This window comes from Oncorhynchus clarkii, chromosome 2 (assembly GCF_045791955.1).
Source record: "Oncorhynchus clarkii lewisi isolate Uvic-CL-2024 chromosome 2, UVic_Ocla_1.0, whole genome shotgun sequence".
Taxonomy (NCBI): domain Eukaryota; kingdom Metazoa; phylum Chordata; class Actinopteri; order Salmoniformes; family Salmonidae; genus Oncorhynchus; species Oncorhynchus clarkii.
This window is the reverse complement of record NC_092148.1, coordinates 94,532,927-94,554,777: the sequence shown is the minus strand read 5'-3', so window position 1 is coordinate 94,554,777 and position 21,851 is coordinate 94,532,927. Positions and strand designations below refer to the sequence as shown.

At 45.2% G+C, this 21,851-nt stretch overlaps 1 protein-coding gene across 2 annotated transcripts; it reads right to left on the bottom strand.

The window, feature by feature from the left end:
• Positions 1–424: 424 nt before the first annotated feature.
• Positions 425–19,606, bottom strand: LOC139376559 (single Ig IL-1-related receptor-like). 2 transcript variants are annotated; one of them, XM_071119298.1, is made up of 9 exons: positions 19,331–19,606; positions 11,421–11,637; positions 11,096–11,223; positions 10,215–10,355; positions 9,217–9,360; positions 8,432–8,534; positions 7,960–8,116; positions 4,886–5,057; positions 425–2,320 (listed from the first exon to the last, which is right to left on the bottom strand). In XM_071119298.1, the coding sequence occupies exons 1-9, from the start codon at positions 19,398–19,400 to the stop codon at positions 2,139–2,141; spliced, it is 1,314 nt and encodes a 437-aa protein (XP_070975399.1). In that variant the 5' UTR covers positions 19,401–19,606; the 3' UTR covers positions 425–2,138. The 2 variants fall into 2 exon arrangements, with proteins under 2 accessions (XP_070975399.1, XP_070975406.1); XM_071119305.1 differs by lacking the exon at positions 7,960–8,116 and having other exon boundaries at positions 2,013–2,320; positions 19,331–19,599.
• Positions 19,607–21,851: the final 2,245 nt, after the last annotated feature.

Sequence of the window (21,851 nt, the reverse complement as noted above, 5' to 3'; positions counted from 1 at the left end):
CATTCAGCTCAGACACCCGTACATACCCCACAAGACATGCCACCAGGGGTCTCTTCAGACACCCGTACATATCCCACAAGACATGCCACCAGGGGTCTCTTCAGACACCCATACATACCCCACAAGACATGCCACCAGGGGTCTCTTCAGACACCCGTACATACCCCACAAGACATGCCACCAGGGGTCTCTTCAGACACCCGTACATACCCCACAAGACATGCCACCAGGGGTCTCTTCACAGTCCCAAAACAAATTCACGGCAACACACAGTATTATACAGAGGCCATGATTGTATGGAACTACCCTACCATCTCCAATTTCTGAAGTAAACAGTAAAATGACCTTTAAAAAAAATGGATCAGACAACTTATGTAACAGCAGGGACTGTGAGGGGGACACACATGAACACACACAAACAGACTTTAACGCACAATATTCTTTAGTTTTATTGTTTGTTTATCATTGTATTTTACATTTGTGTGACTGTCCTTGTCTATCAGTGTATCAGTGCTTTGTTACTTGTGATGTTTTGTGTTTTTTTGTGGACCCCAAGAAGAGTTAATGGGGATCCCAATAAACAAATAACCCCTAGGGAATGAGATTATTGTTATGATAAGAAAGATTCCCCCCCCCCAAGTCGACTCAACTCTGCCCTCTGCTGGTGAGGGAAAGTAATATCTGAAGAAAGCACTAAACAGTTAAAAAAAAGAACATATCAGTGGCCATGTGGTTCGGGTGTCCGCCCTGAGATTGGAACACTGGGAGTTTATTCTTCCGGCCGAGTCATACCAAAGATCACGTGCGACTCTGCTTGGCATTCAGCATTTATGAGACAGATTCGGGGTAACAGTGGGCAATAGAATAGCGTCCAGTCCAGGAGGTATACTTGTACACCAAGAAGAAAATGCAAACTTTTAGTGTGTTCAAGGTTTCAAAAATGCTTCTAAAGTTTGGAATTTCCACTTTAAAATGTCTGACTTTAAGGAAAATTGTATCAACCCCTACAAAAAAGAAACATGAGATTGGTTCGTACAAGCCAAGGCTCGTCCAAGATGAGTTACCTATGAAAAAGGGCTGGACTAGTAAACTGCCCTAAACTACAGAAAGGGTAGCTTTGATCGATAAATATTTCTATTGAACATAATTCTAAACAAACATTACGAAATTAGAATGAATGCATTTCCACTTTAACGTAAAAACAAAATCCCAGACTACTGCAGTAGACCACTGAACCACTTCTTCTATTTTTCCACATACAGTTCACATAACAGGTATCTTATACAAATTTCATATAATAACATGTAGTGTAACTACCAAGGTCATTCAAAACATTTCAGTGAAATGATCATTGGAATCAACTTTTACACACTGAGTGTACAAAACATCTCCTTGATATTGAGTTGCACCCCCCCCCCCCCCCCCTAGAACAGTCTCATTTCATAGGGGCATGGATTCTACAAGGTGTCAAAAGTGTTCCACAGGGATGCTGGCCCATGTCGATCCCAATGCTTGCCACAGTTGTGTCAAATTGGCTGGATGTCTTTTGGATGGTGGGCCATTCTTGATACACACTGGAAACTGTTGAGTGGAAACTGTTGACTGTTGAGTGTGAAAAACCCAGCAGCATTGCAAACCGGTACACGTGGCATCTACTACCAAACCCCTGTTCAAAGGCACATCAATATTTTATCTTGCCCATTCACCCTTTGCATGGCAGACACACAATCCATGTATCAATTGTCTCAAGGCTTAAAAATCCTTATTTAACCTGTCTCCCCTTTATCTACACTGCTGGAAGTGGATTGAACAAGTGACATCAATAAGGGATCATAGCTTTCACCTGGATTCACCTGGTCAGTCTATGTCGTGGATAGAGAGAGCAGGTGTTCCTAATGTTTTGTACACTCAGTACAGTTCAATAAACAGATCAGATCAAACTTGTTCCAAGAACAAAATTATTCACTTTAAAAAAATATATATTAAATGTAACACTTGCTTGAATATGGAAACATACACCAGGAAGTTGTAGATAGTGTTGGTGAGAGAACCTGTTTTACATTCAGACTGAAGTGAAGAGTGAAGAGTAGAAGTTGGAGATCTTGTTCTCCTTTTTTCTTCAGAAGCTACAGTCTTTTTTAGATGTTGTCCTCTGTAACCAGGCAGTAGAAGTCATTGCGAGCTCCGTAGTTGCGCGATCCCAGGTCCGATACATCTATATCCGAGAGTTTGGACTCAGTCAGGGATGCAGGGACCGAGGGGAACATAGGCAGCACAGGGGCTCTGGATGCCAGTGCCTTGTAGACTGGGAGATGAAGGCCTGGAGAGAAGGAGGGAAGAAACCAGAAGGTGAATGAGGAGATTCAGTAATTTGGTTGAAGAAATGTGTGGATCGATGCTGTCGGTCAACAATCTTAGTTCTACGGGGCTTTAGAGTGATTATTATTCTTCATTGACATTATTTTCAACCTTGGAGAAAGCATCGGGGTGGCAGGTAGCCTAGTGGTTAGAGTGGAGGGGCAGCAGGTTGCCTAGTGGTTATGGTGGAGGGGTGGCAGGTTGCCTAGTGGTTAGAGTGGAGGGGCGGCAGGTAGCCTAGTGGTTAGAGTGGAGGGGCGGCAGGTTGCCTAGTGGTTAGAGTGGAGGGTCGGCAGGTAGCCTAGTGGTTAGAGTGGAGGGGCGGCAGGTTGCCTAGTGGTTAGAGTGGAGGGTCGGCAGGTTGCCTAGTGGTTAGAGTGGAGGGGCGGCAGGTAGCCTAGTGGTTAGAGTGGAGGGGCGGCAGGTAGCCTATTGGTTAGAGTGGAGGGGCGGCAGGTAGCCTAGTGGTTAGAGTGGAGGGGCGGCAGGTTGCCTAGTCGTTAGAGTGGAGGGGCGGCAGGTAGCCTAGTGGTTAGAGTGGAGGGGCGGCAGGTAGCCTAGTGGTTAGAGTGGGGGGGCGGCAGGTTGCCTAGTGGTTAGAGTGGAGGGGTGGCAGGTAGCCTAGTGGTTAGAGTGGAGGGGCGGCAGGTAGCCTAGTGGTTAGAGTGGAGGGGCGGCAGGTTGCCTAGTGGTTAGAGTGGAGGGGCGGCAGGTAGCCTAGTGGTTAGAGTGGAGGGGCGGCAGGTAGCCTAGTGGTTAGAGTGGGGGGGCGGCAGGTTGCCTAGTGGTTAGAGTGGAGGGGTGGCAGGTAGCCTAGTGGTTAGAGTGGAGGGGCGGCAGGTAGCCTAGTGGTTAGAGTGGAGGGGCGGCAGGTTGCCTAGTGGTTAGAGTGAAGGGGCGGCAGGTAGCCTAGTGGTTAGAGTGGAAGGACGGCAGGTAGTCTAGTGGTTAGAGTGGAGGGGTGGCAGGTTGCCTAGTGGTTAGAGTGGAGGGGCGGCAGGTAGCCTAGTGGTTAGAGTGGAGGGGCGGCAGGTTGCCTAGTGGTTAGAGTGGAGGGGCGGCAGGTAGCCTATTGGTTAGAGTGGAGGGGCGGCAGGTAGCCTAGTGGTTAGAGTGGAGGGGCGGCAGGTAGCCTAGTGGTTAGAGTGGAGGGGCGGCAGGTAGCCTAGTGGTTAGAGTGGAGGGGCGGCAGGTAGCCTAGTGGTTAGAGTGGGGGGGCGGCAGGTTGCCTAGTGGTTAGAGTGGAGGGGCGGCAGGTAGCCTAGTGGTTAGAGTGGAGGGGCGGCAGGTAGCCTAGTGGTTAGAGTGGAGGGGCGGCAGGTTGCCTAGTGGTTAGAGTGGAGGGGCGGCAGGTAGCCTAGTGGTTAGAGTGGAGGGGCGGCTGGTAGCCTAGTGGTTAGAGTGGGGGGGCGGCAGGTTGCGTAGTGGTTAGAGTGGAGGGGCGGCAGGTAGCCTAGTGGTTAGAGTGGAGGGGCGGCAGGTTGCCTAGTGGTTAGAGTGGAGGGGCGGCAGGTAGCCTAGTGGTTAGAGTGGAAGGACGGCAGGTAGTCTAGTGGTTAGAGTGGAGGGGTGGCAGGTTGCCTAGTGGTTAGAGTGGAGGGGCGGCAGGTAGCCTAGTGGTTAGAGTGGAGGGGCGGCAGGTTGCCTAGTGGTTAGAGTGGAGGCTCGGCAGGTAGCCTAGTGGTTAGAGTGGAGGGGCGGCAGGGTAGCCTAGTGGTTAGAGTGGAGGGGCGGCAGGTAGCCTAGTGGTTAGAGTGGAGGGGCGGCAGGTAGCCTAGTGGTTAGAGTGGAGGGGCGGCAGGTAGCCTAGTGGTTAGAGTGGAGGGGCGGCAGGTAGCCTAGTGGTTAGAGTGGAGGGGCGGCAGGTAGCCTAGTGGTTAGAGTGGAGGGGCGGCAGGTAGCCTAGTGGTTAGAGTGGAGGGGCGGCAGGTAGCCTAGTGGTTAGAGTGGAGGGGCGGCAGGTAGTCTAGTGGTTAGAGTGGAGGGGCCAGTAACCGAAAGGTTCCTACATCAAATCCCCAAGCTGACAAGGTAAAAATATCAAGTTCTGCCCCCTGAACAAGGCAGTTAACCCACTGTTCCCCTGAACAAGGCAGTTAACCCACTGTTCCCTGGTCGGATGTCATTGTAAATAAGAATTTGTTCTTAACTGACTTGCCTCATCAAAAAATATATATATATAATAATAACTGTAGCAGCAATAATTAAGATAATGCATTGGCCATGGCACAGGTGACACCTTAATTGGGGAGGACGAGCTGATGGCTGGAGCGGAACTAGTGGAATGGTATCAAATACATGGATTCCATATGTTTGATGTCATTCCATTCGCTCCGTTCCAGACATTATTATGAGCCGTGCGTGGATATGATTACATTACATAACCCAAAACGGTATTGGTCCTGGGGATTACAAGGCCAATTCTAATTTAATTGAATTGAAATTGACCCAATCTGAAATGTAATTTGCATTGTAATCCAGCATCAATTGTACCCAACCCTGTTGCCAGCCATTCACTTGGTTTTACCCAGGTCTCCAACAGGGTCAGGGCGACAGTCCAGGTAGTCTGGGTTGAGGGTGAGCATGGGGTCCTTATCGTCTTGGAAGAGAGTCTGGGGGTCCCCTGCCGTGTCGCTGTGGAACACAACCCTATGAGGCATGGCCAGGGCCAACTCCTTCCAGAACACTGACGACGGCAGCTGGGGAGACATGGCACAGTATACACAGTCTAGTTAACCAAAATTATTTTCCAATCGTTTCGTTCTGAACAGAACCGTTATTTTGTTCCGTTCCACTGTTCTGTTAATTTTTAAACCTCTGATATCGAGGTTCAGCTCGACATTAAATGACTTCACCAATGAATAAAGCAGCTCGCTATGGAACGGGAAAGATATGTACATGCATTGGACAGACAAGTGTAGTGTAGGGTGCTGTTAAGGAGAGAGCTGGGCATCTCGTTGTTATGACATGCATTATCTGAATTAGACCCACAGAATCATACCTAGGGAGGAGCGGGTTCTATGGAGGAACTTTGAATGTGTTTGAACTTCTTAAGGGTTGGCTTAGAGATACCTAACGTTGGACCAGAGCTACCTAACGTTGGACCAGAGCTACCTAACGTTGGACCAGAGCTACATAACGTTGGACCAGAGCTACCTAACGTTGGACCAGAGCTACCTAACGTTGGACCAGAGCTACCTAACGTTGGACCAGAGCTACCTAACGTTGGACCAGAGCTACCTAACGTTGGACCAGAGCTACCTAACGTTGGACCAGAGCTACCTAACGTTGGACCTGAGCTACCTAACGTTGGACCAGAGCTACCTAACGTTGGATCAGAGCTACCTAACGTTGGACTAGAGCTACCTAACGTTGGACCAGAGCTACCTAACGTTGGACTAGAGCTACCTAACATTGGACCAGAGCTACCTAACGTTGGACCAGAGCTACCTAACGTTGGACCAGAGCTACCTAACGTTGGACTAGAGCTACCTAACGTTGGACCAGAGCTACCTAACGTTGGACCTGAGCTACCTAACGTTGGACCAGAGCTACCTAACGTTGGACTAGAGCTACCTAACGTTGGACCAGAGCTACCTAACGTTGGACCAGAGCTACCTAACGTTAGACTAGAGCTACCTAACGTTGGACTAGAGCTACCTAACGTTGGACCAGAGCTACCTAACGTTGGATTAGAGCTACCTAACATTGGACTAGTGCTACCTAACGTTTGACTAGAGCTACCTAACGTTGGACTAGAGCTACCTAACGTTGGACCAGAGCTACCTAACGTTGGACTAGAGCTACCTAACATTGGCCTAGAGCTACCTGACTGGAGGAAGGGGGAGGAGCTGGTAGCCTGACTGGAGGGAGGTGGAGGAGCTGGTAGCCTGACTGGAGGGAGGGGGAGGTGCTGGTAGCCTGACCGGAGGGAGGGGGAGGTGCTGGTAGCCTGACTGGAGGGAGAGAGTCTTACCTTCTCCACTATGCAATCTGGTTTCCGAGCTGGTCATGGGTGCACCTCAGCTACGCTCAAGGTCCTAAATGATATCATAACTGCCATCAATAAGAGACAATACTGTGCAGCCGTATTCATTGACCTGGCCAAGGCTTTCGACTGTGTCAATCACCACATTCTTATCGGCAGACTCAACAGCCTTGGTTTCTCAAATGACTGCCTCGCCTGGTTCACCAACAACTTCTCTGATAGAGTTCAGTGTGTCAAATCGGAGGGCCTGTTGTCCAGACCTCTGGTAGTCTCTATGGGGGTGCCACAGGGTTCAATTCTCAGGCCGACTCTCTTCTCTGTATACATCAATGATGTCGCTCTTGCTGCTGGTGATTCTCTGATTCACCTCTACGCAGACGACACCATTCTGTATACTTCTGGCACTTCTTTGGACACTGTGTTAACTAACCTCCAGACGAGCTTCAATGCCATACAACTCTCCTTCCGTGTCCTCCAACTGCTCTTAAATGCAAATAAAACTAAATGCATGCTCTTCAACTGATCGCTGCCCGCACCTGACCGTCCATCCAGCATCACTACTCTGAACGGTTCTCACCTAGAATATGTGGACAACTACAAATACCTAGGTGTTTGGTTAGACTGTAACCTCTCCTTCCAGACTCACATTAAGCATTCTAGAATCGGCGTCCTATTTCGCAACAAAGCATTCTTCACTCATGCTGCCAAACATATCCTTGTAAAACTGACTATCCTACCGATCCTCGACTTCGGCGATGTCATTTACAAAATAGTCTCCAACACTCTACTCAACAAATTGGATGCAGTCTATCACAGTGCCATCCGTTTTGTCACCAAAGCCCCATATACTACCCACCACTGCGACCTGTATGTTCTCGTTGGCTGACCCTCGTTTCATACTCGTCGCCAAACCCACTGGCTCCAGGTCATCTACAAGTCTTTGCTAGGTAAAGCCCTGCCTTATCTCAGTTCACTGGTCACCATAGCAGCACCCACCCGCAGCACACGCTCCAGCAGGTATATTTCACTGGTCACCCCCAAAGCCAATTCCTCCTTTGGCCGCCTTTCCTTCCAGTTCTCTGCTGCCAATGACTGGAACGAACTGCCAAAATCGCTGAAGCTGGAGACTCTTATCTTCTTCACTAACTTCAAGCACCAGTTGTCAGAGCAGCTCACAGATCATTGCACCTGCACATAGCCCATCTGTAAATAGCCCATCCAACTACCTCATCGCCATACTGTATTTATTTATTTAGCTCCTTTGCACCCCGGTATCTCTACTTGCACATTCAGCTTCTGCACATCTATCACTCCAGTGTTTAATTGCTATATCGTAATTACCTCACCACTATGGCCTATTTTATTGCCTTTACCTCCCTTATCTTACCTCATTTGCACACACTGTAACTATATATTTTTTCTACTGTATTATTGACTGTATGTTTGTTTATTCCATATGCAACTCTGTGTTGTTGTATGTGTCGAACTGCTTTGCTTTATCTTGGCCAGGTCACAGTTATAAATGAGAACTTGTTCTCAACTAGCAAACCTGGTTAAATAAAGGTGAAATAAAATTAAAATAAAGGGTTAGGTTCAAGGCTAGGTTGAGTCACCATGGAGTGTGATCCCGACCAGGTGAGCAAGGTGAGTTTGTGTCGGTGTTCTCTGAGTTGCTGGACCACATCGGGTCTCATGAGTTTGACCTGACCCTCCAATGTGATGATGATGATGGGCCTCTGGGACAGCTCCAGCAGGTGCAGAAGGCCCTGTCTGAGAGGGTGGATAACATTAGCAGTCAGCTAGATCATGCTATGCTGAGGGTTTTGTACAGACTTGCCTGTTTTTTACGGAAATGGGTAAGCACATAGTGACATTGTAGCATTAGTGGCATTAGTGGCTTAGCCTGCTAAGCTAAGAGAGGACCACAGAGACACAACCAGCATTAGCAGTTAGCATGCTGAGATAAAAGAGGAACACACAGCGACACAACTAGCATTAGCATTAGCGTTTAGCATGCTAAGGTAAGAGATAGATCAAATATTATTTTTTTACTTAGGCATAATGGTGAGCTATCTGCATACATACCTAAAGTTGTTACAGCACCAGTCCTGTTCTAGGTAGGCGTGTGACATCACTACAATGAGGCGCCGACAGTGACTAACGTTCATCAGGAACTCAGCAGACGGCTCTGACAGAGGAGAAAAAGAAGAAGAGGAAGAAGAAGTGGAAGAAGAAGAGGAAGAAGAAGGGGAAGAAGAAAAAGAGGAAGAGGAAGAAGAGGAAAAAGAGGAAGAAGAAGAAGAGGAAGAAGAGGAAGATGAAGAAGAAGAAGAGGAAGAACAACAATAAGAGGAAGAGGAAGAGGAAGAAGAGGAAAAAGAGGACGAAGAAGAAGAGGAAGAGGAAAAAGAGGAAGAGGAAGAGGAAGAAGAGGAAAAAGAGGAAGAAGAAGAAGAGGAAGAACAACAATAAGAGGAAGAGGAAGAGGAAGAAGAACAATAAGAGGAAGAGGAAGAAGAAGAGGAAGAAGATGAGGAAGAAGAACAAGAGGAAGAGGAACAATAAGAGGGAGAAGAAGAAGAAAATGGAGGAAAATACAGTTAACCTGATAACTTTCAGGGAAGACAGGGCAGCAGGTAACCTATTAGGTTAAGAGCATTAGGCCAGTAGCCTAAAGATCGCTGGTTTGAATCCCCAAGCCGACTATGTGAAAAGGCAGCTTGGGGATTGAACAAGGCACTTAACCCTAATTGCTCCTGTAAATTGCTCTGGATAAGCGCGTCTGCCAAATGGCCAAAATGTTGTTGTTTTTCATGTAAGAACCGAACGGACTGTAGGAGTTACAGAGGGCTATGTTGTGTCATCATTACCACCCCCAGGTAGGATGTTGTTATCACTGAGGTGTAGCTTATGTCCAGATTTGTTCACCAGGTGAGGTTTGAGGATGAAGTTGACCAACTTTCTGTCGTATTCGTTGTTGACATAGGAGAAGTAGGCATCATGCAGCTTCCCATCTGGTGACATAAAGAGAGACATTGTAACACAGCTTAACTTACCTTGGAGTCATTTGGCAGACACTCTCCCAGAACGATTAAACATTTCAATTCAGGTAGGTTAAAACAACCAGAATTCAGTGTCATGATCCTGAGTAAACCCTTCTTACAACCATATATGACAATCATTGCAAGTATATAACAATATACAGTATCTTTGATATGTTCAATACATTGTAACCCCCAATACTACTTCAACCTGCTTACAGGTACCTACAGGCCTTATCTTAATTTGATCTTCCTGTTGTCGCCTGAATTTTCCAGCAAATCAGGAAATGCAAACGTGTAGTGTAATTGAGGTTTAAGAAGGCTTCTAAAGTTTTTAATATCAGAATTGATTTGCCCTAATGGAAAATGTCTCTAACCCCTACAAAAAATGTCCATTCATTATAATCCACATAGTAATTCACATTTGCTGTTGCTGCAAGATTATTTTCCTGCTGTAGCAAACTGGCTCAAATTAAGATCCTACATCTGTACAACTAACCATAGCCCACCTACAGCACAAAGTGGGCTCACACTTCCCATCCCAATGCGTTTTAACCACTGCAGTGGGTTAAAACTGGGGGTCCCGAGTGGCGCAGCGGTTTAAGGCACTACGTCTCAGTACTAGAGGCGTCACTACAGATCCTGGTTTGATTCCAGGCTCTATCACAACTGGCCGTGATTGGGAGTCCGATAGGGCGGCGCACAATTGGCCCAGCGTCGTTAGGGTTTGGCCAGGGTAGGCCGTCATCGTAAACAAGAATTTGTTCTTAACTGACTTGCTTAGTTAAATAAAGATTTAAAAAATTTAAAAAATCCTCACTCCTCACCATTGATCTCATAGTCTCCATAGGAGTTCCTGTACCAGAGTTTGATATTGAGACGACACCTGGAGTAGACAACAGCAGCTATAGTCAGGATCAGGAAGAGACTGATGGCTGCTATCACTGATGCTGTGTGGCTGGGCTGGGCTGGGATCCCACAAACAGAAACCAACAATCATGAGTCATTAATAATCAGCATATAGTATGTATAAACTGGAAGTGAAAGCCAAAGTGTTGTCCATTAGCTTACTCCAATTAGGGGAGGGGTTTAGGGGAACATAATAAAGGAAAATATATTTGTAAAAAAATATATATAATATAAATATATATTTATAAAAATATATAGAGAATTGAAAATGATGCAGATAATGAAGTTGATGGAAGCTACTATCTGCAGTATAGAAGCTGATCTACACCCTGAAATAAAAAATAAAAAATAGCAGCATATCTGAATCCACCCTGAATCAAACCTGAATCCAACCTGAATCCACCCTGAATCCACCCTGAATCCACCCTGAATCCAACCTGAATCCAACCTGAATCCACCCTGAATCCACCCTGAATCCACCCTGAATCAAACCTGAATCCAACCTGAATCCACCCTGAATCCACCCTGAATCCAACCTGAATCCAACCTGAATCCACCCTGAATCCAACCTGAATCCAACCTGAATCCACCCTGAATCCACCCTGAATCCAACCTGAATCCACCCTGAATCCAACCTGAATCCAACCTGAATCCACCCTGAATCCACCCAGGCTCAGTTATCACACATTTTAACATTTGAAATAAGCATTGTATGCACACACTAATGTAAGTTGCCTTTGACAACATGTCTGACACAGTATAAGGTTCAGTCCATAAACCCCGCCCCCTGGTTTCTTACCGGTATTCTGCAGGCTGAAGTCAGCAGAGGTGTTCCTCACCTCACAGGAGTAGAGGCCAAAGTCAGCCTGCTCTCTAACCTGGACCTGCAGCACACTGCTCACAACCATTTGGGATTGGCTGGGAGTCCTGCCAGAAAAAAAAGAAAAAGGTGACCTCTGTATTTGTAATTGGTTGGATATTGGGGGGGGGGGGGGGGGGCTGAACATTATTTATTATTTAACCTTATTTTATACAAATAAATCAAGAGTAGATTCTTATTTGCAATGACAACCCGTAGATCAGTGTACATGTGATTTGGCAAGGTGACCTCCCGTTGAACTGACCAGGTGGATGTGTTCTCTGGGTAAAGGCTGAGGTTGAGAGGGGTCCCATCTCTGCTCCAGAGCAGAGTCCGGGAGGTAGCGTCACATCGTTGGTCCGTCTGGTTCCAGGACAGCACGGCTGTACAGTTCAGAGCCACAAAGGAACCCAGGGTCTCCCACACCTCAGACTGCCCCCCACTGGGCAACTGAAACTCTGGGACTTGGGTGCACAGGGATTCTGCATGAAGGAATGAATGAACACATTTAACAAACTGAAAATAATATTACATTCCTCCAGCTAAGTGAAATTCACAATAAACATGTCACTGCAATATTTTACATTTCAATCATTAAGCAGACACTCTTATCCAGAGCAACTTACAATCAATGCAATCAACTGACTGACTGACTAACTGACTGACTGAATAGTTGACTGACTGACTGACTGATTGACTGACTGACAGACTGATTGACTGACTGACTGACTGATTGACTGACTGATTGACTGACTTACTGAATGACTGACTGACTAATTGACTGATTGACTGACTGACTGATTGACTGAATAGTTGACTGACTGACTGACTGATTGACTGACTGACAGACTGATTGACTGACTGACTGATTGACTGACTGACTGACTGATTGACTGACTGATTGACTGACTGACTGATTGACTGACTGACTGACTGATTGACTGACTGACTGATTGACTGACTGACTGATTGACTGACTGTTTGACTGACTGACTGACTGATTGACTGACTGACTGAATAGTTGACTGACTGACTGATTGACTGACTTACTGAATGACTGACTGAATAGTTGACTGAATGAATAGTTGACTGATTGACTGACTGACTGACTGACTGACTGACTGACTGATTGACTGACTGTTTGACTGACTGATTAACTGACTGACTGAATAGTTGACTGACTGACTGATTGACTGACTTACTGAATGACTGACTGAATAGTTGACTGATTGACTGACTGACTGACTGACTGATTGACTGACTGAATAGTTGACTGAATTAATAGCTGACTGACTGACTGACTGACTGACTGATTGACTGACTGACTGGTCTGACTAATTGACTGACTGATTGACTGACTGATTGACTGACTGACTGATTGACTGACTGATTGACTGATTGACTGACTGGCTGACTGATTGACTGACTGACTGACTGACTGCAGGACCTAAAAACAATAGGGCCCTTTTGTCTCCCCAGCTCAATCTTGTAAGGCTGAACCAGCCAACTCGGCAGGCACACTGACTGAAACAAACCTCTTCTCTACAGGTGTAGCAAATACCAATTTAACTGACTGAAACAAACCTCTTCTCTACAGGTGTAGCAAATACCAATTTAACCCCCCACCCCAAAGCATATGAAACTAACTCTTAGAGGCACAACAATAGTTTACGGAGTTGGTTAGGAACGACAATAGTTTATGGAGTTGGTTAGGAACGACAATAGTTTATGGAGTTGGTTAGGCACGACAATAGTTTACGGAGTTGGCTAGGAACGACAATAGTTTATGGAGTTGGCTAGGAACGACAATAGTTTACGGAGTTGGCCACCTCGAGGATAATCTATCACAATACGATCACATTTGGTATAACCAAACTATTGTTATTAATAGGTTATTACCATGTTATTACCACCATGTTAGATTTATTGGGTTATTACCATGTTATTACCATAATGTTAGATTTATTTGGTTATTACCATGTTATTACCATAATGTTATATTTATTTGGTTATTACCATGTTATTACCATAATGTTATATTTATTTGGTTATTACCATATTATTACCATAATGTTATATTTATTATGTTATTACCATGTTATATTTATTTGGTTATTACCATGTTATTACCATAATGTTATATTTATTTGGTTATTACCATGTTATTACCATAATGTTATATTTATTGTTATTACCATGTTATATTTTATTTGGTTATTACCATATTATTACCATAATGTTATATTTATTATGTTATTACCATGTTATATTTTATTTGGTTATTACCATGTTATTACCATGTTATATTTATTTGGTTATTAACATGTTATTACCATAATGTTATATTTATTATGTTATTACCATGTTATATTTATTTGGTTATTACCATGTTATTACCATGTTATATTTATTTGGTTATTACCATGTTATTACCATAATGTTATATTTATTATGTTATTACCATGTTATATTTATTTGGTTATTACCATGTTATTACCATGTTATATTTATTTGGTTATTACCATGTTATTACCATGTTATATTTATTCGGTTATTACCATTTGTTTAACCCTTTTTTGGTTACTACATGATTCCATATGTGTTATGTCATAGTTTTGATGTCTTCACTATTATTCTATAATGTCGAAAATAGTAAAAAAAAAAAATAAGAAAAACCCTTGGATGATTAGGTGTTCTAAAACTAGGTAGGTAGGTAGGTAGGTAGGTAGGTAGGTAGGTAGGTAAGCACAGAGCAAAGTTATGAGCAAATGTTTTGCATATAATGCTCCAAATGGTACCCTATTGTCCAGGCTATGAGTCCTGGTCAAAGTAGTGCACTATATATAGGGAATAGGGTTCTATAGGACTCTGGTCTAAAGTAGTGCACTATATATAGGGAATAGGGTTCTATAGGTCTCTGGTCTAAAGTAGTGCACTATATAGGGAATAGGGTTCTATAGGGCTCTGGTCTAAAGCAGTGCACTATATAGGGAATAGAGTTCTATAGGGCCCTGGTCTAAAGTAGTGCACTATATAGGGAATAGGATTCTATAGGGCTCTGGTCTAAAGTAGTGTATTATATATGGAATTGGGTTCTATAGGGCCCTGGTCAAAAATAGTGCACTATATGTAGGGAATAGGGTGGTATTTAGGACTCAGGCAGAGGACTAGCGTCTATAAACAGTACTTTATGACTCAGCAGAGCAGGTGGGCAGTATTGTTGCTGGTTACACAGTGACTGGAACAGGCCAACATAATGGAATGTGAAGGTGAACTGGTTTGCTTTTTCACCCAGTTTGTTTTTACTTGCAGCTCAGCTCCCTCATGGGGCAAACGGGTACTTTGAGGAATAGCAAATCGCTGAGGAGCAAATGCATCAGATGTAACATTGGGGAAAGTAGGATAATGAGCTGTTCTGTCAGAGCAGAAGCATATGCCTTTGGAAAACAGGACATACAGCCAGTTCTTTAAGGGGAAAACAGGACATACAGCCAGTTCATTAAGGGGAAAACAGGACATACAGCCAGTTCTTTAAGGGGAACACAGGACATACAGTCAGTTCTTTAAGGGGAAAACAGGACATACAGCCAGTTCTTTAAGGGGGAAGGAAACAGGACATACAGCCAGTTCTTTAAGGGGGAAACAGGACATACAGCCAGTTCTTTAAGGGGGAAACAGGACATACAGCCAGTTCTTTAAGGGGAAAACAGGACATACAGCCAGTTCTTTAAGGGGGAAACAGAACATACAGCCAGTTCTTTAAGGGGGAAACAGGACATACAGCCAGTTCTTTAAGGGGAAAACAGGACATACAGCCAGTTCTTTAAGGGGAAACAGGACATACAGCCAGTTCTTTAAGGGGGAAACAGAACATACAGCCAGTTCTTTAAGGGGGAAACAGAACATACAGCCAGTTCTTTAAGGGGAAAACAGGACATACAGTCAGTTCTTTATGGGGAAAACAGAACATACAGTCAGATCTTTAAGGGAGACAAGGGGCCATATGGGTTTAAAGAGCAGGTGTTCTATAAGGGAGAGAGGGGGCCATATGGGTTTAAAGAGCAGGTGTTCTAGAAGGGAGAGAAGGGGCCATATGGGTTTAAAGAGCAGGTGTTCTAGAATGGAGAGAAGGGGCCATATGGGTTTAAAGAGCAGGACATACAGTCAGTTATTTAGTTCTATAAATTCCTTGTTTTTCAGTCTCCTCTGATTTCTTTTGACAACTTCAAATCAACCAGAAATGAATACAGGACAACCACAGTGTAGTTCTATAGCAGCCCTAAAACACCACTGTTAGCAGACAACCATAGAGTATTGATTTGGTTTAGATGTTGAGTAGTTCTATAGCAGCCCTAAAACACCACTGTTAACAGACAACCATAGAGTATTGATTTGGTTTAGATGTTGAGTAGTTCTATAGCAGCCCTAAAACACCACTGTTAGCAGTGGGGGGAACAACTGGTCATGAATTTATATGCAAGCATACACTGCCATAAAGAGCAACAACAGATCCCTTTAGTATAAGCAAACTTTAACCATTTAACCCCCACAGCAGAAAGAACAACAGGAGTACATAGATTTCCTCCCCTCACTGTCTGTCAGTTAGAACCTCTACAATGACCAGTTTGTCAACATATTCAGGTATGGTAAAGAGCAGGCTAGCTAAGAGGCCCTGGGGGAATTCCTTAGGATTGGATGCATCTGTTGTACACACAACAGTGTTTCATTTGAACCGCACTGTTTCGTTTCCCGGAACACATTTGCCAGGAACAGGTGCTGTGCCGAAAATCTCCCCCAAATGAAACGCTGCCTAACGTGATCAGATATCTCAACAAGCAAGTATGTCGCAGCAATGAAGAATTGAGTGCGTCCGCGTTCACGCGAACTGTTTGCGATGTATTTTTTTTTAAAATAATAAAATCAATCAGATTTCATTTACGTTTCCTCCTATGTAGTTGTGCTTCCACCTAAAAAACGTAATGTGAAAACGTGCCTGATATTGTAAGAATTGATTCGTGTTGGGCCGCCCCTGGTTTATGGCTTGCGCAGCCGGTACCAACGCGTTGCCACTGGCCATTACCGGGGTAAAAGAGAAACGCGCGCATGTATTGCTCAGAACTAGAATGATATTCACTTTCTATGACCTCTCTTCCTCTCTCTGATCTGAGAAGACATGAGCCTGCAACTCTCATCTCCCCAGCGTTGCACTTAATCATTTATTTCCTTATGGAATCATAGCCGCGGGATGGGCGCTGGAGGTACCGCAGCACCCCTGATCAAATCCAATACGTTTGCCAAAATTATATTACTGTCTGTTGATAAAGCAATGAAATAATTCAGAATAGTACAGCAAGAGTAGTAGGCCTATGATTTAGCCACAGAGGATCAATAGCTCTCTCTCTTGTTATAGTCTAGCTGTGTATTGTGTTTAGTCCAATCACAAGGCATTGCCTACCGTCGGGAACGCACGACAAGTCTGTCTCGGTAAACAAACCGCACGCAGTCAAAACAGGCCTTTAGCAAAATCTCTAATGACATCACGGGGAAAACATAGGTTGGAAAGCAGATGGATTCTGCAGAAAAAAAAGAAGACAATCTGTCTGTAGGCTACCAAATATGTTATCAACTTCCAAATACACCTATTGAGCGAACAGTATTGTTTTACAAAGTAGAACAAGAGTGAGATAGGATTTTGGCACGAGTGCATCAACCATCGCCGGCGAGTCAGTGAAACTGGAAATCTTTATTGTACAATAAGTGTCTCCACACACCTAGGCGTTTCATATATTCAGATACTCAGGACGTCAGTGTCAGAGTAGCCTGTAAATGACAGATAATTTTTAAAGGTATTAAAAACTATTATGCTAAAATCTCCAGTCATCTAATATGATGTGGAATTACATGAAATGCGTGTGCAGCTTCTGTAAGCGCATCTACAACACTGCTCTGTGCCAAGGGAGGATAATTATGTATCTATGTTTACATTTATTTCACCTTTATTTAACCAGGTAGGCAGGTTGAGAACAAGTTCTCATTTACAACTGCAACCTGGCCAAGATAAAGCAAAGCAGTGCGACACAAACAACAACACAGAGTTACACATGGAATAAACAAGCGTACAGTCAATAACACAATAGAAAAAAATAACGTCTATACACAGAGTGTGCAAATGGCATGAGGAGGTAAGGCAATAAATAGGCCATAGTAGCGAAGTAATGACAATTTAGCAAATGAACACTGGAGTGATAGATGAGCAGATGGCGATGTGCAAATAGAAATACTGGTGTGATAGATGAGCAGATGGCGATGTGCAAGTAGAAATACTGGTGTGATAGATGAGCAGATGGCGATGTGCAAGTAGAAATACTGGTGTGATATATGAGCAGATGGCGATGTGCAAGTAGAAATACTGGTGTGATATATGAGCAGATGGCGATGTGCAAGTAGAAATACTGGTGTGATAGATGAGCAGATGGCGATGTGCAAGTAGAAATACTGGTGTGATAGATGAGCAGATGGCGATGTGCAAGTAGAAATACTGGTGTGATAGATGAGCAGATGGCGATGTGCAAGTAGAAATACTGGTGTGATAGATGAGCAGATGGCGATGTGCAAGTAGAAATACTGGTGTGATAGATGAGCAGATGGCGATGTGCAAGTAGAAATACTGGTGTGATAGATGAGCAGATGGCGATGTGCAAGTAGAAATACTGGTGTGATAGATGAGCAGATGGCGATGTGCAAGTAGAAATGCTGGTGTGATAGATGAGCAGATGGCGATGTGCAAGTAGAAATACTGGTGTGATAGATGAGCAGATGGCGATGTGCAAGTAGAAATACTGGTGTGATAGATGAGCAGATGGCGATGTGCAAGTAGAAATACTGGTGTGATAGATGAGCAGATGGCGATGTGCAAGTAGAAATACTGGTGTGATAGATGAGCAGATGGCGATGTGCAAGTAGAAATACTGGTGTGATAGATGAGCAGATGGCGATGTGCAAGTAGAAATACTGGTGTGATAGATGAGCAGATGGCGATGTGCAAGTAGAAATACTGGTGTGATAGATGAGCAGATGGCGATGTGCAAGTAGAAATACTGGTGTGATAGATGAGCAGATGGCGATGTGCAAGTAGAAATACTGGTGTGATAGATGAGCAGATGGCGATGTGCAAATAGAAATACTGGTGTGATAGATGAGCAGATGGCGATGTGCAAGTAGAAATACTGGTGTGATAGATGAGCAGATGGCGATGTGCAAGTAGAAATACTGGTGTGATAGATGAGCAGATGGCGATGTGCAAGTAGAAATGCTGGTGTGATAGATGAGCAGATGGCGATGTGCAAGTAGAAATGCTGGTGTGATAGATGAGCAGATGGCGATGTGCAAGTAGAAATACTGGTGTGATAGATGAGCAATAAAGTAAATGCATGCAATGATTTATTATAAAGATGGTGTTGTTTTCCTGCGTTCCGGTCCCTCAGAGCCTCGCAGGTCACCACCCTTTTCCGGAACCTTCCAATTGACAAAGCAACCACTGCACATACACACAAAAACACACTCTGTTTTAACATTCTGTATATGATTTATTATTAACATGGTGGTAGCACTGCGCTGTATATCCGGGTACGAAGTCCAGATTGGAGCAATTGTCGTCGTTAGTGTCCGACTGGACTAGAGAACTCATGACTGAATGACACTTGAAAGGTTGCAGTGTTGAGAGGCGACAGATGTGTACTTGTCATTGATTGGTTGTCTCTTCTCCAACTGATTGGCAACTGTCTCTTGTCTTCTAATTCTATTTATTTTAATGAGTAATGTATCTTTAAACAGAGATAGGCTGTTCGTTCGACATTATGACGCAAGGAGTCGTCACTTTCGTTCGTTTCCTATTGGTGATAAACAACCTGTGCAAAGAATTTCAAACTAAATATAATGTTTATACCGTATATACTAATGGAATTTGCAAGAAACTCAAATCATATTCTTCAGCAAAAAAAGAACCCTCTCGCGCTTTACGCACGATAGCATGCGGTAAAGTTGATAAATTAGAGCTTCCCCTCCCCAAAAAAGTCAAATTTTCTGATCAATAAAATAACATACAATTGAATCGGTTTTCCGTTTAATCGATTAAACAATATTGTCAATAGATTAAATGACAGAATATAATCTTACCTCCAGCACACACCGATATCCTGTTCCATAAAGTACATGTCAGAATGAAAGCCAACTGGTTCGAAGTCATTTTGTAAGGTAAAATCGTTCTCTTTCCTTCTTATTCCGAGTTTTCAATCGCAAGGCACGCGCTATGGTCCTAGGATTATATCGTATCACCCAGCCCTAGTGGATATAACATTAGGAATTGTAGTTAAATAAAAATAATAACTCCCAAGGCATGACTCGGTTCAACTGCTTGACTGACTTCTGTGTACGGGTGGTCACGTGACGTCTCACCTGTTCAAGTCAACTTTCAGAAGTAGGCTATCTGCTTAGTCTACTGGTCGCAAAAGTCCTCCCAACATGCTTAAACGGAACAGGGTTTTTAAAATAAAAGAGTCATACAAGCGAGTTTAAAAATCCAACTGTAGGCTTCACACACTGTAATGCACGACTCTGCCCCCCCCCCCATCCACACAGGTACCTACAGTAAAACGTTATGTAGTTAGGTTGTAATGTGGGTCATTGGTAGTAAAACAAATGTAAAAGTATGTTGCTTTTTTAAAACTAAAATAAATGTCTTGTTAATAGTAATTAAATTAATTTGTTGGGCGCTTAACTTGCCCTATTTCACCTGTACAAGCGTGTTTTATACACGTGTGAATTGCAAATGTGCCTTTTCCATATCCCAACTCTCCCTGAGACGCCCTCAGAGAGTGGGGTCACGGCCAGGGTCAGTCATTATCCCAACTCTCCCTGAGACACCCTCAGAGAGTGGGGTCACGGCCAGGGTCAGTCATTATCCCAACTCTCCCTGAGACACCCTCAGAGAGTGGGGTCACTCCCAGGGTCAGTCATTATCCCAACTCCCCCTGAGAAACCCTCAGAGAGTAGGGTCACGGCCAGGGTCAATCATTATCACAACTCCCCCTGAGACACCCTCAGAGAGTAGGGTCACGGCCAGGGTCAATCATTATCCCAACTCCCCTTGAGACACCCTCAGAGAGTGGGGTCACTCCCAGGGTCAGTTATTATCCCAACTCCCTCTGAGACACCCTCAGAGAGTGGGGTCACTCCCAGGGTCAGTCATTATCCCAACTCCCCCTGAGAAACCCTTAGAGAGTGGGGTCACGGCCAGGGTCACTCATTATCCCAACTCCCCCTGAGACACCCTCAGAGAGTAGGGTCACGGCCAGGGTCAATCATTATCCCAACTCCCCCTGAGACACCCTCAGAGAGTGGGGTCACTCCCAGGGTCAGTCATTATCCCAACTCCCTCTGAGACACCCTCAGAGAGTGGGGTCACTCCCAGGGTCAGTCATTATCCCAACTCCCCCTGAGAAACCCTCAGAGAGTGGGGTCACTCCCAGGGTCAGTCATTATCCCAACTCCCCCTGAGACACCCTCAGAGAGTAGGGTCAGGGCCAGGGTCAGTCATTATCCCAACTCCCTCTGAGACACCCTCAGACAGTGGGGTCACTCCCAGGGTCAGTCATTATCCCAACTCTCCCTGAGACACCCTCAGAGAGTGGGGTCACTCCCAGGGTCAGTCATTATCCCAACTCCCCCTGGTACACCCTCAGAGAGTGGGGTCACTCCCAGGGTCAGTCATTATCCCAATTCCCCCTGGTACACCCTCAGAGAGTGGTGTCACTCCCAGGGTCAGTCATTATCCCAACTCCCCCTGAGACACCCTCAGAGAGTGGGGTCACTCCCAGGGTCAATCATTATCCCAACTCCCCCTGAGACACCCTCAGAGAGTGGGGTCACTCCCAGGGTCAGTCATTATCCCAACTCCCCCTGAGACACCCTCAGAGAGTGGGGTCACTCCCAGGGTCAGTCATTATCCCAACTCCCTCTGAGACACCCTCAGAGAGTGGGGTCACTCCCAGGGTCAGTCATTATCCCAACTCCCCCTGAGACACCCTCAGAGAGTGGGGTCACTCCCAGGGTCAGTCATTATCCCAACTCCCCCTGAGACACCCTCAGAGAGTGGGGTCACTCCCAGGGTCAGTCATTATCCCAACTCCCCCTGAGACACCCTCAGAGAGTGGGGTCACTCCCAGGGTCAGTCATTATCCCAACTCCCTCTGAGACACCCTCAGAGAGTGGGGTCACTCCCAGGGTCAGTCATTATCCCAACTCCCCCTGAGAAACCCTCAGAGAGTAGGGTCACGGCCAGGGTCAATCATTATCCCAACTCCCCCTGAGACACCCTCAGAGAGTGGGGTCACTCCCAGGGTCAGTCATTATCCCAACTCCCTCTGAGACACCCTCAGAGAGTGGGGTCACTCCCAGGGTCAGTCATTATCCCAACTCCCCCTGAGAAACCCTCAGAGAGTGGGGTCACTCCCAGGGTCAGTCATTATCCCAACTCCCCCTGAGAAACCCTCAGAGAGTATGGTCACGGCCAGGGTCAATCATTATCCCAACTCCCCCTGAGACACCCTCAGAGAGTGGGATCACTCCAAGGGTCAGTCATTATCCCAACTCCCCCTGAGACACCCTCAGAGAGTAGAGTCACGGCCAGGGTCAGTCA